At 43.0% G+C, this 18,137-nt stretch overlaps 1 protein-coding gene across 5 annotated transcripts in view; it reads left to right on the plus strand.

The window, feature by feature from the left end:
- The window catches only part of AFF2 (ALF transcription elongation factor 2), a 492,108-nt gene that overhangs the window by 293,375 nt on the left and 180,596 nt on the right, over positions 1-18,137 (plus strand). For all 5 annotated transcript variants that reach the window (XM_079909775.1, XM_079909777.1, XM_079909776.1 and 2 more), the window contains exon 4: positions 4,654-4,698. In XM_079909775.1, coding sequence (XP_079765901.1) covers positions 4,654-4,698 — 45 coding nt within the window. The remainder of the gene's footprint in view (positions 1-4,653; positions 4,699-18,137) is intronic.

Below are 18,137 nucleotides of genomic sequence, written 5' to 3' on the forward strand. Positions count from 1 at the left end.
GCCTCCCGCTCTACTGGGTTAACCGTGTGATGATCATGATTCTTTTAATGTTTTACATGAATCTTCGTGTTTTCTATCAGTGTCTCTCAATGCCACAATCAGGGTATTTTTGCTATCTTGTATTACCCTAATCGCCAAGAAGTGTGCTCCAAACTGATTAATTCCAGAATGATTAAAACATCCTATGCAATTCATTTATTGTTGCTGCAGTTAATTGAATATTTGATGATTTAAAGGTACCCTGATTATTTCCTAAGATATGTCTTTATCACCAGGCAGATGATCTGCGCGTGGTCCCTGTGTGGCTACATGGGGTGGCAGCCTGCACTGTCACACGCCGAGAGGGTAGGCACTTGGGAGGGCTCTCAGTCAACTCAGCACCTGCCCGATGGGCGCCTGCCTTCCCTGGCCCTTAGAGGACCCCGTCCGTGCCCAGCCCGAGAGGGTAGTCTGGGGCCAGGAGTGAGAGCACAGCCTCCCCGGGCGGCGTGCAGCTCGCTTTCTGCTCCCGGAGGAGGGGGCGGAGAGGGGGATGCAGGAGATCGCCGGCTCTGAGTGGCTAACTTGCGCTTTGTGGACTCTCTGAATACTCAAGAGTGCATTGAAAGGGAGGCGAAGGTGGCTCCGGAATTAAGCGGCAGCTTGGCAACTCGTCAGGCGGCAGTTCTAATCCCAGTGTCACCACTAGTTCTCCTCCTGTCTCCTGTCACACCTGTCCGAGTGACTCCTCCACAGTTCCTGCGAGAGGACGGGGCTGTGAGAGACACACTGACAGACAGACAGAGCAACCAGGCAGCGGGGGCTGAGCCCGGCTTCTGTCCAGAGCGCAGTGTGAGTGACCTGGGTGCCGTTCCTCAGGGGGCTCTGAACCTGAAGTGGCCTTAGGTGGCCCCGGCACTGCTCGGCCATGGCAAATCCTTGGCCTCTCACCCCCTTATGGGGCGAGGACTGCGATGGGGACCTCGGCGGCTGGGACCTCCTGTCGGACATGGCTCTGTCCGTGAACCCGGTAGGTACCCCTGACACCCAAGTCAGACCTCCTGTTCCGTATTGTCTGTTTCCCCTGTAAATGTTTGTCTCCCCCAATTTGCGTGGAGTCTCGAAGGCAGAAATTAGGTTGTCTTCGGTGTCTTTAAATCCTCCCCTTGGCACCGTCCTGAGCACAGTGTGAGCTCAGTCAGGATTTGTTGTCTAAAGAAGTAAATGGGAGAACTGATGAATAGGCGGACGGGCGAATGAATGCGATCCTATTACCCTTGTCACCACCTTACAATGTATGTCCCAGTGGGTCTCAATTGTTTGTTTTCCCGTCCCATCTAGACATTTAACTCCGAGAGAAACAGGCCAAGTCTGACGGCTCTTTGTGTCACCGACCCCCCTCGCCCAGCACTGTTCTAGGCACAGAGGAGATGCTCGCTGGCTAATTCAAAAGCACTTGCAGGGGGGGAAAAAACCACTTGAGGCTCAAATGAGTTGTCTTGCGGTGAAAAGAGCAGCGGAGCAGGGCTAGATGACTTTGCAGGACTGGTGACTCCATGTCAATGCTGGATTCCAGTATTTTCTAAAAAAGAAAAAAAAAATCTGAACGCTCGGTATGGATGCATATTTATTTGACTGTCCGTGTCGGCAGAGTTCTTCCCCAGAGTCCACAACTCTTTCTATTTTGACAGCATTTCCCCATAAGGAAACGGATATTTATAATACCAGGTGTAGACATGATATTTGCGGTTGGCAAGAGTGAGTCAGATCTTACCTTGTGCAGACGAGAAGACTGGGCTTCGTAATAAAGGCAGTGAGGAGACCAGCAGGGCAGGGGCTAAAAACCCAACGCAGCATGAGGGGCTTTGCGGGTTACAAAGCGCGTTCACATACCTTATATCATTTGCTGCTCGCAGAAACCCTTGTGAGCTTTGAAAGGAGCAGGTATTACTCTTATCGTCCTTTTATTTTACTCGATTTTATTTTATAGTTGGGCAAACTGGAACTCAGAGGGGTAAGGTTGTGAAGTCCTGTTCCCAAGGGGTAAGATCAGCCTCCCACCCAACTCTTGAGACTCGTAGGCAAATGTCCTCGCTGTGTCTGCATGTGGCTCATACTTTTTTCCCACTTTTATTTCAAAATTAACATTTGTGTGTTTGTGTGGCAAAGGGAAAACAAAGACCTTTTCATGAGAGTTGGGCAGCCCAACAGATACAGTGGGACAACCACACTGAAGATTTAAGTCTTGGCTGTAATCATTTTGACCTTTGTGTTTGGGGAAGGTATATGTTAGAAGTTCAACAACTGTCTTGGAAAATACGGTTGCTAGAGCCTTGAGCAATGGAATGAGATTTTTTAAAAAATTTATTTAGTTAGTTAGTTTTGGCTGCATTGGGTCTTCGTTGCCACACGCGGGCTTTCTCTAGTTGCAGCGAGCGGGGGCTGCTCTTCATTGCGGTGGCTTCTCTTGTTGCGGAGCACGGGCTCTAGGCACGCAGGCTTCAGTAGTTGTGGCACAGGGGCTCAGTAGTTGGGGCTCGCGGGGTTAGTTGCTCCGCGGCACGTGGGATCCTCCCGGACCAGGGCTCGAAGCCGTGTTCCCTGCATTGGCAGGCGGATTCTTAACCGCTGCGCCACCAGGGAAGTCCTTGGAATGAGATTTTATTTGCTGTTAAGAATAATCAGTTGAGTTCTGTAATCCTGTAATATGTTAGACCAGCCTCTCCTAGTGTATATTCTGCAAACACCCATTCTATGGAATGGCGATCATTGTTAATTGGAAAAAAAAACACACATGAAAACTAAAAACCCAACAATCAGTAGTCAAGAAAGTTGGGAACATGCTGCTTTAAACCAATTACATAGGTGTCTCAGAGCCTCTAAGTTGCATCATGGGTTGCCAAGAGGGGGATGCATGGCAGCATTGCCCATACTTTTTTGGACACGGAACCTTTCATTTTGCAGGACTGGTGTCCATGGGATGTACTGCTTTATAGTACTTACCATGGTAACAGTCGTCCATTACCTATGTGATTCTTCACACCCACCTTCTTCCTGAGTCTACAAACTCCATGAGGGAGGAAACTGTCTCCTTCTGCTTCTTTCCGTTGTGTCTTTGCCGACCACAAGCCTGGCGGCACAGTCCCTGGCCCTCAAAGAATATCTGTTGAATGAATGAATGAATGATCTCTGCTAGACCAAACCACGTGTGGTTCCCTATCAGGAGCCTGTATTGAAGGTTCTTTACCGTGTCTGCCCAGGCAATTTGTCAGCCTTTCCTTCTACTGTTCTTTCCGCTCAATATGAGAGTATTCGTGTTCTTGGAAGGGTGACTGTATAATTTGTCGTCCGAATCAGGACATTTTTGAGGGTGAAAAGGGACACTGTCAGTAATGACAGCAGAATAGCATGTGTACACTGGAACCACACTGGGTTATAACCCAGGCTGGATGGCCCCCTCATTATTGTTGGCTCTCTGATTCCCCACTAGGGATTTTATGCTGCTTGGAGCAGGGACTCTTCCATGGAGTAGGTAGTCAAGGTAGTCAAGAAATATTGGTTGAAATTAATGTATGTACAGTAGTGACCGTTATGCTCATTTAAGATTTACTGATGATTGTAGCGTGTATTTTTTTAAGATCGAGGGAAACTGGGGCCATATTCTCTTCCCCATTTCCTCAAATATAGTTGTGTTTATACCTTAATCTATCAGAGTAACGAGGGGATTAGGACTTAATGGCCCTTGCGAGAGGCCTGGAACCTACAGCCTCTGTGGCAGTACTCTCTTTACAGGACTGGCCTTTTACCTCCCAAGGCAGTGAGTGAAAGAGACCAAATGGTCTCCCTACTGGAACTGGAGGGAAGTGGAGGTGATCAAATTGCCTTCTTGGAGAAGGTGTGAAGGAGAGAGTTCGGAAGGTTTGGGGGATGCCCGTACCTGCACAGGTGCCGTCACACCTGGTAGACCTTCCTGCAGCTGGTGGTCCCACCCTCAGGTCCCTCATCAAACACAGCTTTAGAGCTGGTGTTTCACTTCGGCATTTGGTCTCTTGCTCTCACTGACTCTGGAGCTCCTGAAGGAAAGGGCATGTGCCTGGTGCGGAGTCAGTACTCGGTACAGCTCTGCTAGTCGCTTGAATTTTGATTGATTAGGAAGGTGTCACACTGAGGAGAAAAGCTCAGGGCGTTCACTTTGTGAGATTCTCTCTGTAGGCATCTGATTGGACTCCTGAGTTGAAAGGGGACTTCAGTTAATCACAGAAGTGGTTCATATAGGCGTCCTCTTCTACAAATCTGTCATTATGAATAACATGGTAAAGTATGTCAGGGGGTGGAAGAGGCCTCAAAGATCAGGAAGGCGAGCTCCTTCTTTGGATGGATGAGCAAAGTGAAGCTCGGGGGACAGGGGAGGGTGGCTCCGTGTCCCGGAGCAAATCAGTGACAGAGCCAGGCCCTCTCTGCATCTTGTACTGTGGTCTTACTGCTTCCGTAAAAGAAAACAAAATTGGCCATTTGCAGATACTTACTGCTTTGTATTTCACGGGGGAAAACCCACATGTATAGCTATGTTTACTTCCTTTACAGTTTTTCCTACAGGGTAAAATATTATACAACAGCTTTTCTGAGAATAACTAGATTATGGTTAATTTTCTTTTTTTGTTTATTTTGTTTTAGGTGAGCCTTCCCAGTGACCCAAGCTGTGTTGAAGAAATCTTGCGGGTGAGTTTAAACCTTTATCTCTCTGCCTTTTAATAATGAAGCAGTCAACCTGCTCAAGCTGTTTAAAGTCATTCCTCTTCTGTTTCCGGGAGTGTCTCATTTCTTACCTCGTCTTCTTGCTCTCTAATCAAGCTAGTCTCCTGATCTCACCAAGCTTCTGTCGCCTTCTCGCATCCTTCTGAGTCTTTTCAGGGCTGAGCAGAGACTCACCACCTCCTTTAGGAAACGTTTCCTGTTCAAGCATCCTACCCACAATCTTTGCCTTTCTGTTCTCTGGGATCTCAGGTCAGCCTCATTGCTGCCTCCTGCTACGTTGCTGATGGGACATGGTCATGGAGATTGTGGCCTACAACAAGGGGATGAGAAGTGGCAGGGTGGAGGGGAGGAGATGAGGAGAGACTTGAGAATGATGGCAAGTTGTGGGAGATGGTACTAATGGGGGTGAACTGGTGCATGAGAATGGCGTGGAGACAGCACAGAGCTGCAAAAGGTGGCAATGACCTCTCGCAAAGTACACGATTAAAGCAAAAGGAGAAACCAAAGCCAAGGCAGAGAAATGTATCTCCCGTGTCTGCCTGTTGGCATCCTAAGGCGTTGCGGTATATGAAGAATAGGAATCATGGGAGTGAGTTCTCTCTCCACCATTTGTCACTTCTGCAATTTGGACAGATAACTTCATCTTTCTGAATCTCCCTTCCTTGTCTGTAAAAGAGGACAATAATGCCTGTCCTAATTCCCTTATAAGCTGCCGAGAGGTATATAAATGCTATTTACTATGAGGAATGATCAGTGTGGCCGGGAGAAAAACATGCTGGCTTTCCACTGGGGAAAGAAATCCATCTCTGTGCCCGGGGAAGTTCTTCATCCCCTTTCCTCACCTCCCCAAGTCACCTCAGCTCCCCCGACACTCTCCCTGGTAAGTGTTGGAAGCAAACCCTGTGAAGATGCAGCGAAAGGAATAAAAAGGAGTAGAAACCTGTTCACCATGGAGCTGACCGGGCGCCTGATTCCCCCACTGTGGACATTCGTGCACCTTTTCCAGCCCAAGAATGTCGTTACTGACTGTTAAAGAGGGGAGTCCGATCACTCTGCTCAGAGATGAGACGATCTGAGTTAGGGGAGTACTGGTTACTTTGGTAAGAGTCCAGGAACCCCTCCATCATCTCTCCCTGGGATCCAAGGGCCGGGGGTGGAGGTGGGGTGGGGAGTGTGGGCGGCCGCCATGAAATCCACAGCGTGATGCACCCTCGGAACCCAGCCGCTTGCTCCCTGTACCTTGCATCGGGTGGAGACAGTGCAGATGTACGAAATACACCCAATACTGTGAGGGTCTTGGCCACCTGCCTTTTAGAGAAAGGCGATGCTGAAAGAAACCTCTTCCTCTAGTCCCTACAGTAGTCTGGCTTTTCCAAATGAAGTCAGTGGTCTTTTCTGAACCCCAGAGGAATGCCAGACCCGTTTCAGAATCACCACCTCATTTGTGACAGTTGGAATTCTCCACTTCAGAGCAGCCTGGCCCTGGAGCCTAGGTGGCCCACACAGTGACCGAGCGAGGGGAGCCGGCTGGACACCTGGCAGAGGCTGGCGACTCCAGGCTGCTGGAGAAGCCACTTAGAGAAACAACAGAATGTCACTTAAACACGGAAAGAAAAGAAGTAGTTACCTTAATAAGCTCATAATAGGTAGCTCCCTTTGAGAAAGTAACAAAAGTCTTTCTGTTGTTCTTGAAAGAGAATCTAGGGGAATGGGCTTTTTTTTTTCTTTCGAAGGGCTATACATCGTATAGAATTCTGGGGTCTTTGTTTTGTTTCGTTTTCTCGACAATACCGTTAATGAGTGGACTTTCCTTTATTGAAGAGTGACATGTTTCAATCTCCATGCTTGGAATTTTAGAGACCACAGTACACGGCACAACAGAGTGCTTGCTGGACACTTTTGTTACAGCACGTTCACGTTCCTGTTTGTTTGAGGGCCTCGGAGCCCTGCAGACGATCCCACAGTAAGTCTGTTGGTCACCTTGCTCCCAATCTGCTTCCTTCTTGAAGGGGCTGGAGGGGGGAGATACCTTTCCTCTTTCTCTCCTCCTCTCTCTGACCCCCTCGGTGCTTTTCCAACTAAGCCGAGTCCAGAGCAAGGTCATCTTCTCTCCCTCACTGAAGGGGGCTCTGCAGAGGAAGGGGCTCTGGCCCAGGGGTGGGAAAAGCTGGCCGCCGGTTGTTCCTGACGTTCCATCACTTCCTAGCTGTGTGGCTTTTCAATTTCCTCGTCTGGAGAACAGGGGGTCATTCTGCACCCTTACATCCCTCTCCTCTGCCGTGAACGAGTCTGTAATGTGTACACACCGCTGGCACGTGTAACGGGGAGAGACCTCCGTCTGTCGGCTCGCCCAACTTTCCCACCTCCCCGAGTCCCCCTTTTTTCCCTCTACAGCCCAGCAGGCAAAGTCACTTCATCGCACATTGGTACAGACGAAGTAGGACACGACTGGCCTCTCCCCGCTCTCAGCCCCTCAGTGCCCAGGCGGTGGAAGTACTTTGGCCTAACGCATTGGATTTGGGCCCCCTTTTCAAAACGCTGTTCAAGTTCAAACCAGTTGGCTTCCTTTGAAAGTCCCTCTCGCCATTTTTCCCCTTCAGACCCGCTTCTCTTTCCACGCACTCCTGGCTCTCATTCTACCCGGGAGCCCACCTTGTCTGGTCTTCCAGGGCTGACTTGATCTGATACGACGAACGTATGTCCCTCTAGCACGTGACTGCCTTTCAGAGTACTTGAACCTCATTATCTTATTTTGATCGTAGGAACCATGGTAGTCCATTATTATTGGCTTGGCCAAAAAGTTCGTTCGGGTCCTCCGGAAGATGTTATGGAAAAACCCGAATGAGCTTTTTGGCCAACCCAGTGTCTCAGGAAATCGGGGCCCAGAGAGGTTATACATGACCTGCCACCCTGGGTGAGGCGCAAGGAGAGTCTGGTCTTCGCTTTGCCCTACACCTGTCAACCACCGTGTCACAAACCTACAGTGAAAATCTCTGGATTCAAAAAAAATTGCCTCAGATGCTCGGCAGACTGACTCCTAGCAACTCTAACTGGGAATACCAGCACACCGACAAAATCTGAGCCGGTCTGAGGAATGAATTCTTCCGGACATCTTGAATATTTTCAAATCGCATTTCAAATAATAAAAGAATAACAATAACCAATTACTGCTACTAATAAAAAAGTAATAGTAGTAATGTGCGACTTCATGCAGGCGGAGTACTTAAGTGCATTATGTCATTGACTTTTCACAACAGAACTAAAAGATTTTATTATTAGTTACTGGTTATGGTAAGCCAGAGAGGTTGAGTAATTCGCCCTCAGGGCAAACAACCGGCTCTAACAATCTTCATGCTGCCCCCTCCTGTTCTCTGTTCCTGTTGTCTCACCTGAATCCATCCTTATTCCACAAGCTCCAGGGCTCCCACGATTAACATTACAATGGCGTCAACCAACAGTTCATTTCAGCTTCTGTTGTTTCCTTAATTCGTACACACTCAGTTATGCCAAAATAATTCCACGTAGTTTTTCCAACAAATCAGAATTCATCAGCCCACAACACCTTTCCCGCCACCTGCCCTTCTTCCACAAAACAAGCTGTGGAAATTCAGCGGGCTTTGCTCCTTGTCGAGTATATTATTGCTTTTTATAAATTTTACAGATCAGAAACTTAAAGGCAGCACATCTGTGCAGCGCAGCCCAGCCTGCGTACCTGTTTCCATCAGCATGCCATTTTCTCTTCAGACTCAAGCTACCCTCGAGTACCAACAGAAATGAAAAATAATAATAACTCTGGCCCTAGTGATGGCGTTCTGCAGTTACAATTCATCTGTCATATGAGGGATTCCTAAGCTGCTCGTATGTAATAATCTGGGCCACAGCGGCGGCTTCTTTTCTAGCTCCGCCGGGTTTTATGGGTCCTAGAGTAATCATTTCTGGAAGAGTTAAGCCGAGGAGAGCAGTCTGCACTAAATGCTCCTAGCTGAGGATGGATGTTCAATGATTATTTCTTCTGCAGTGGTATGATTTATTTGTTCTTAGCAAGAATTGACTTAAAAATATCAACAGACTATCAATTAAATCCTTTCCAGAGTCACAAATGCAGATACAGCACTTCTCTTAGATTTGACGCCGAACAGATTGTGTTTCCTAGCTAAGTACCTTCCGTAGTTGATAATTTCATAAGCAAACATCTGTATGGGTAATTCACTGTTTATGAGGGATGCTGAATTTGCTAGCTAGGATTTAGGGAACTTGATTTGATAAACTATCGTCTTACAGATTTCTCCCTGCCATATGGATCAGGTCTGTAAACACCGGCATGGGCACCTCTTTTGATTGCAGCATGATCTGTGTTTACAGCGTTTTAAATTATGGCAATTCTGCTTATTAGGTCTATGTTTAAGTGCACAGTTTTAGTGTGGAAAGAACTTACCAAATAATTAGAGGACGGCCATGTACAGTGCTTGCTAGTTTTTACTTTTAAAGGGGAAACGAATGAAAAAGCCCATCTTAAGAGTGAGAAAAAAAATGGATTGGGGAGCAAAACTGATCAGACAATTACGTCTGAAAGGAATTTTGATTATATTATCATAACTATGCAGCATAATCAAGCACCTTTCAGTAGAATTCCTTTGATAAATTTAACCAATAATTAGGCAATTGATTTTATATCCTGTCAAATTAATGTATAAATAATGTTCAAATTGGAATCATGCAAACGATTTTCTCCATAGCCGTCTTAAATACTAATCCTCCCAGGATGATTCAGAAAGCATCTATCCTATTCTGGTGTGGACTTTCAAAATTATAGTTTCTTGAAATAGTAATATAGTGTTCCATCCAAGAAAGACAACAACTGCTAAATATAATTTAGCCTGTAATTAACATTAACACTGATGGAGTCAAATAAACGGACTAACCAATGATTGCACCCTCTGCTATTCTGATGACTAGTTCCTACCTACTGACACTGGGAAATATGTAAATTTGTCAGCAGGTGAAAATGCCCTTGACTGGGTAACTTATGTGGAGTATTACCTTTTCTGAAGCTAACTCAAAGCACTAATGGACTTCATACATAACATGCATGTGTGAGGTGAGCTATTCATGGAACCAAATTAGCCCATAAGAGATATTACCCATTATTTGCCTCCCAATAATCATTTCCTCTTTTCTCACACACAAACCAACCCAGAAGAAAGATGCTAAATCTAATTATAACAACTATTATGTGAACAATGTAGGTAAGCCACCCAGTGGGCTTCCAGATGCACTTAGAGCCTGTAAAGCGGTTTAAATATTTTCATGTGGAACCTGGGGGTTTGCAGCTAGTGTATGATGTGAATTTTAAATGATTATCCAGACGTCATTGGGTAAATGAGTAACGTGGGTAACGAGGTGACTGGCCCAGTGAATCATGGGAACCTGTCAAACCTGGGACATGTCAGGGAAGAGATGATGTCAAATACCAGTAACTTAGCAACTCAGCATTTAGCTGTCCAGGGAGCGAACAAGAGTAAGCCCTTTAAAATAGCTGAGTAAATATATGAGTCCCTATATATCTTGGGTGTGCTATAAAAATAAGCCTGTTTTCTGTCAACTTGTTTCTTTTTGCAAATATAGTGATTTATTATTTTCTATTGAGTTGAATGAAAGCACGTGAGAATTTAAGCCACGTGTAGAATTTACACCTGCTTTCTGTATCTTGGATGTACAGGGAGGGTAATGAAACAATGTATTCGTTTGCCAAAAAGCAGTCTAGGCGTATCTGAAAGAAGTAATAGCTTCCAACTGTTGTTTAAGAACCAGTTTTTTTTGGTCCTAGCTGTGCTCGTGGGATTGGGTTGGGAAAAAATGTCTAATGCGAGGAGGTTAACCACTCCATGTGCATCTGTGTAAAGGTAACACCAGTGTCTGTGGAAAATGCATGGGGAAAGTAGCCTATCAGAATCAATTTGGTAGGCATCTTCCAGTTTTGAAATGAAAGCACAAAGCAAGGCTTGCCCCATTCTCTTGTAACTCACCAAAAGCATTATGGAGAATGAGAAAAAGAAAGGTAAACTCCGTAATTGCTCTAACCAGAAGACATCCATAAGCCTAAATCACTATTTTGTAAAGATCAAACAGGGAAGAATCCAAGAGATGATTCCCATGGTCATGGACCTGGGGCATAGATGATGAAGCACTGATTTTCAGGATAAGAGGCACACCACAAAAGGCAAAAAAGATATTGCAATCATGGGCACGGGTGTGAAGGTTTGTGATGGGAGCTTCCGTGGGCCAACTCTGAGACGTGCGTATTTTGAGAAGTAGGAAAGGCCGAACCGGATGAGAAATGACGTAACTAATCCACATTTGTGGAAAGCACGTTGTTGCTGAGGCGGAAGAGCCAGAGGCTGCTTCGAGAGCAGCTTGCCGAGCTGATGTTTCTTGATAAGGCAGAAGTAAAGGCCAAAGCACTGGGTGGCACACCCTGGTGTTCAGAAGAGAATCCCTGCTAGTCTGGTAATATTAAGCCATGGCCGCCACTGCCACAAACGTATCCTGCAAATAACTGCTCCAGGAAGAATGCCTGTCCCTAAAAAATGAGTAATAATCAAAACAGGAATCACTATGAGAGCTATGCAAAACTTAAAAAAATAGCATATGAAAAAATGTAGCAGAAGAAACGTTGCTAGGGAACATGTTAAAGCTATGACCAACGTAGTGGTGTGAATTGTTTAAAAATGAGGGCTTCCCTGGTGGCGCAGTGGTTGAGAGTCCGCCCGCCGATGCAGGGGACACGGGTTCGTGCCCCGGTCCGGGAAGATCCCACATGCCGCGGAGCGGCTGGGCCCGTGAGCCATGGCCGCTGGGCCTGCGCGTCCGGAGCCTGTGCTCCGCAACGGGAGAGGCCACAACAGTGAGAGGCCCGCATACCGCAAAAAAAAAAAAAAAAAAAAAATGAAGCAGTTTTGGGACTTCTCTGGTGGTGCAGTGGTTAAGAATCCACCTGCCAATGCAGGGGACATGGGTTCGAGCCCTGGTCCGGGAAGATCCCATATGCTGCGGAGCAACTAAGCCCGTGAGCCACAACTACTGAGCCTGCACTCTAGAGCCCGCGAGCCACAACTACTGAAGCCCGCGCGCCTAGAGCCCGTGCTCTGCAACAAGAGAAGCCACCGCAACGAGAAGCCTGCGCACCGCAACAAAGAGCAGCCCCCGCTCACCACAACTAGAGAAGAGCCTGTGCGCAACAACAAAGACCCAACGCAGCCAAAAATTTTTTTAAAAAGCAGTTTTATCTAAAAAACAAGAGCCAAAGCAGTGATACAAGAGCTTAAAGAGGCTATTTAAAAAGTACATAAATAAAGAACTGCAAAGTAATGGATTATGAACAGAAAATCATTAGAATTAGCACATTTAGGATGTTTTCTCCTAAATGAAGGAGTAACAGCAATAAATAATTTGTTAGTTATCCTCATCAAGAAAAAAAGGGCAAAAACACAAATACATAAAACAAGGAATGTTAAAGAGAAATAACCTCTCAGATACAGAGAAAATAAAATAATCACAAGTGACAATTTACTCACCTCTGTACAAATAAATATAAGCATCTAGATGAGGTGGACAATTTTTCTAGTGAAATATAATTGACTGAGACTGACTCCAGAAGAGAGAAAATCTAAACAGATTTATCACCGTCAATGAAATGGAGACTGGTCCCACCCATTTCTGAAGTCATCACTCCCAGAAGGGGTTTCATAGGAAAATTCAACCAAACCATTAAGGTATAATATAGCTTAGCTGTTCCAGAACATAGAACAAGAAACATTTGCTAAGTATTATTTTAGAAAAGCTAAACTAGTACATAATATCGATACCAAAATCTTACAAAAACAGTATATAAAAAAGAAGATTACAGAATAATATCACTTGTGAATATTGATGCAAATTTCCTTAATGAAATACTAATGAAGAGGATCAGATAGTATTTTAAAGGATATGCAGCATGACTTAGTGGCTTTTGTTGCAGGAATGTAAAGCTGGTTCAATATTAGGAAGCCCATTAATGTAATGCCTTTTATGAATAGAATAAGAAAGAAAAAACCTACATGATCATCTTTGTAAATGCTAAAATATACTTGACAAAACTCAACACTTACTCTTGATAAGACAGAAGAAGATGGAAACATCCTTAATGTGATAAAATATATCCATCTCAACCCAAAAGCTAGTGTCACGTTTCACAGAGAAACTCTAGAGACATTTCCATTACAGTCGAGAAAAAAGATTAGATATTCTTTATCATCCTTATTATTTAATATTGTTCTGGAGGTTGGCCAAGGTGATTAAACAAACTAAAGAAATAAGAGGTATTAAAATGGGAGAGAATGTGTAAAATGATTATTATTTGTAGATTATATATATTGTTTTCCTGAAAACCCCAAGAGAAATAACCAAAATGATCATTATGAACAATACAATTCTGCAAAGTTTCAGTATGCAAAATAAATATGTAGACATTGTCTTTATATGTAAGGCAATCAACTAAAAGATATAATGGGCAAAAAGCCTCCATTTATATCTTATGCGTTCATTTACAAGAAGTGTGCCAGAGCTATATGAACACACTAAGTCACTACGAGAGATACCAAAGCATATTTAAACAAATGGAAAGTCATACCATTCTGAGATAGGAAAATGATATTTCAAACATTTCTATTCTCCCTAAGTTAATCTTGAATCTTTACCTCACACCACACAACAATATTAGTTCCAGATGTATGAAAGATTAAAAACAAACTCACAAAATATTAGAAGTAAATATGGGAGAATTTCTACATTTTTCATTTCCTGCCTGTCTCCTGATAAGCTGGCAGGGGTAGGAGGCAGTCAGGGGAAAGTTCAGATGTTTGAGGAGATCGGAGAAGGTTTGAAATAGTCATTGAAAGGGAGAGAGGGAGCAATCTAGGGGATACAGTAAGATTATGAGGCAATGTCAAGGATCGGGTGATCCTGCAGACCTGTTTGCGTAGGTCCCAATCTGTAGATTGTGTGATTTTCTCCAGCAGTGCTTAGCTCTTTATACAGAGACCACCGATTAATGGGTCAAGGGCAACCTGGAGGCCCCAGAGAGGTTGAATAAATTCCTCCAGGTCACATAATCATACAGCTACTAAGCAGGTGAAACAGGATTGGAACTCAGGTTGGCCTGAACTGAATGTACACACTAATAATAATATCAAACAATTACGTAGCAGTTTTTTGTACCTGGCACTGTTCTAAGAATTTCACATATAGTAACTCATATAATCATCATACCAATGCCAGGGAGCAAATACTATTATCACCCCCCGATACAGATAATGAAATGGAAGGACTTTGGGCTTAAGTGGCTTTCCAAGTTCAACAGCTAACCAGTGGCACAGCCAAGATCTCGACCCAGGCAGTCTGGCTTCAGAATCCATGCTGTTAACCGTTACGCATTCTGCTTTTCACCATGAGGACACAGGGGTGAAAGAGTAGGTTTTAAGTGATTATTACAGAACTCAGACCCTGACCCACTGGATAACAATAAAGCTAGGTGAGATTGCTAATAATGCCACAGGTCAGAATCGGGAAAACAGCTTACCAGATGGACTAAATCTGATAAAATGAAGTTTCATAGGAGTATAGCTATAGGGTAATTCACTTGAGTCCACCAGTGTTTAGAGTAGACATATATTGCTGCCTAAAACTGTATTAATTAAAGACAAGTATCTACAGCAGGGCTTTTCCTGTAAAGGAAAACTTTTCCTGTAAAGAGCCAGATTATACATATATCTGGCTTTTTAGGGCCTATGTTCTCAGTCTCAACTACTCAACTCTGTTGTTTTAGCATGAAAACATCCATAGACAATACGGAAAAGAATGCTGGTGACTGTGTTGCAATAAAACTTTATCGACAAAAACAGTCAGTGGGCCAGATTTGGCCTGTGAGAGGTAGTTGGCTGACCCCTAATCTAGAACACCTAGAAATAAGAGGGGGATAGATCCCCTCTGCTTTGTTCTACTTAGACTACACTTGGCATGTGGTATTGATTTCTGGCCAGCACATTAAAAAACTTACATTCAGTAAAATTTAGCTTTTATTTTTTAGTTACCATCCTTTGGGTTTTAACATATGCACAGATTCCTGTAATCACTACCTTTAACAGAATACAGAACAATTCCAATATCCCAGAGAGTTCCTTCCCATTACCCTTGTGCAGTCAGACTCTTCTCCCCACCCCCAAACTCTAGCAACCACTGACCTCTTCTCTGTCCCTACAGTGTTGCCTTTGCCAGAGTGTCATGTAAACAGAATCATACAGTAATGTAAACTTTCCATAGTGCGTCTTTCGCTCAGCATATGACTTTGAAATTCGTTCAGGTTGTTGCATGCAGCGATAGTTCACTACTTTCTGAGTAACACTCCATTACATACATATGCCACACTTTGTTTATCCATTCACCTGTTGAAGAATATTTGGGTTGTTTCTAGGTTTTTTTGTGATTATTAATAATGTTGCTATCAATAATCATGTACAGAAGTTTGTGTGGACATATGTTTTCATTTATCTTGGGTATATACCTAGGAGTGGGACTGCTGGGTCAAGTGTATGTTTAAACTTATAAAAAAGTGCTGAATTGTTTTCCAGTGTGGCTGTACCATTTCCAGAGTGGCTGTATATATGAGACTCAGTTGTTCACACCCTTGCTAGCCCTTGATCTTATTGTTATTTTTTAATCTAAGCCTTTCTGATAGGTGTATAGTGGTATATCATTGTGGTTTTACGTTGCATTTCACAAATGACAAATGATGTTGAGCATCTTTCTTCATTTTTGTATATCTTCTTTGATGAAGTGGCCATTCAGATCTTTTGCCCATTTTTTCAAATTTATTTTTATTGCGGTAACATTGGTTTATAACACTATATAAGTTTCACGTGTACCATATTATATTTCTACTTCTGTATACATGACAGCATGCTCACCACTAAATATTTCATTTCCATCCATCACCATACAGTCAATTCCCTTTACCCATTTTGCCATCCCTGTGCCCGCCCCTTCCCCTCTGGTAACCACTACTCTGTTCTCTGTATCTATATATTTGTTTTTGTTTGGTTTTTAAAATTCATTTTGTTGTTGTTTTTTTAATATTCCACGTGAGTGAAATCATATGGTATTCGTCTTTCTCCATCTGACTTATTTCACTGAGCGTAATACCTTCAAGGTCCATCCACGTTTTCACAAATGATGAGATTTCATCTCATGGTTGAGTAGTATTCCATTGTATATATGTTCCACGTCTTTATCTATTCCTCTGTTGATGGACACTTAGGTTGCTTCCATATATTGGCTATATAATAATGTGGCAGTGAACATAGGAGTGCATATATCTTTTCAAATTAGTGTTTTCATATTCTTTGGATAAATATCCAGAAGTGGGATTCTGGATCATATGGTAGTTCTAGTCTTCATTTTTTGAGGAATCTCCATGCTGTTTTCCATAGTGGCTACACTAGTTTACATTCCCACCAACAGCACATAAGTGTTCCCTCTTCTCCACGTCCTCGCCGACACTTGTTATTTCTTGCCTTTTTGATAGTAGCCATTCTAACAGGCATGAGGTGATATCTCATTGTGGTTTTGATTTGCATTTCCCTAATAATTAGTGATGTTGAACTTTTTTCAAGTGCCTGTTGGCCATCTGTATGTCTTTGGAAAAACGCCTATTCGACTCCTCTACCCATTTTAATCGGTTGTTTGGTTTTTTGTTGTTGAGTTGCGTGAGTTCTTTATGTATTTCGTATATTAACCCCTTATCAGATATGTGATTTGCAAATATCTTTTCCCATTCAATAGGTTGTCTTTTCATTTTGTTGGTGGTCTCTTTTGCTGGGCAGAAGCTTTTTGTTATGATATAGTCCCATTTGTTTATTTTTGCTTTTGTTTCCCTTGCCTGAGGAGACATATCCAGAAAGATATTGCTAAGACCAATATCAAAGAGTGTATTGCCTATGTTTTCTTCTAGGATTTTTATGACTTCAGGTCTTACATTCAAGTCTTTAATCCATTTTGAGTTGATTTTTGTATATGGTGTGAGACAGTGGTCTAGTTACCTTTTTTGCATGTGGCTGTCCAGTTTTCCCAAGATGATTTATTGAGGAGACTATCCTTTTCCCATTGTGTGTTCTTTGCTCTTTTGTTGTAAATTAATTGTCCGTATATGTATGGGTTTGTTTCTGGGCTCTCAATTCTGTTCCATTGATCTGTGTATCTGTTTTTCTGCTAGAACCATGCTGTTTTGATTACTGTAGCTTTGTAATATAGTTTGAAACCAGGGGGTGATACCTCCAGCTTTGCTCTTCATTTTTCAACATTGCTTTGGCTATTTGGTGTATTTTGTGGTTCCATATAAATTTTAGAATTTTTTGTTCTATTTCTGTGAAAAATGTCCTTGGGATTTTGATAGGGATTGCATTGAATCTATAGATTGCTTTAGGTAATATGAAAATTTTAACCATGTTAATTCTTTCAATGCATGAGCATGGAATATCTTTCCATTTCTTTGTGTCTTCTTCATTTGCTTTCAACATTTCTTATAATTTTCAGTGTACAGGTTTTTCACCTCCTTGGTTAAATTTATTCCTGGCTATTTTATTCTTTTTGCTGTGATTGTAAATGGAATGGTTTTCATAATTTCTCTTTCTGCTGTCTCATTGTTAACATATAGAAATGCAACAGATTTTTGTATGTTGATTTTATACTCTCCAACTTTACTGTATTCATTTACTATTTCTCATAGGTTTCTGATGGAGTATTTAGGGTTTTCTGTATGTAAAAACTTGCCACTTGCAAATAATGAGTTTTACTTCTTCCTTTCCAATTTGAATGCCCTTTTTTTCTTTTTCTTGACTAATTGCTCTGGCTAGGACTTCCAATAACAGTGGCCAGAGTGGGCGTCCTTGTCTTCTTCCTGATTTTAGAGGGATAGCTTTCAGTTTTCCACCACTGAGTATGATGTTAGCTGTGGGTTTGCCATATATGGCTTTTATTATGTTGAGGTACGTTCATTCTATACTCGTTTTATTGAGAGGTTTTTCTTTTGTCACAAATATGTGTTGAATCTGGTTAAACGCTTTTTCTAGATCTATTGAGATGATCATATGATTTTTATCCTTCATTTTTTTTAATGTGAGTATCACATGGATTGATTTATGGATGTTGAAGCATCCTTGCACCCCTGGAATAAATCCCACTTGATCATGGTGTATGATCCTTTTCAATGTATTGTTGGATTCTGTTTGCTAGTATTTTGTTGAGGATTTTTGCATCTGTGCTCATCAGAGATATTGGCCTGTAATTTTCTTTTTTGTGTTGTATTTGTCTGG

This window comes from Stenella coeruleoalba (genome assembly GCF_951394435.1).
Source record: "Stenella coeruleoalba genome assembly, chromosome: X".
Lineage (NCBI taxonomy): Eukaryota > Metazoa > Chordata > Mammalia > Artiodactyla > Delphinidae > Stenella > Stenella coeruleoalba.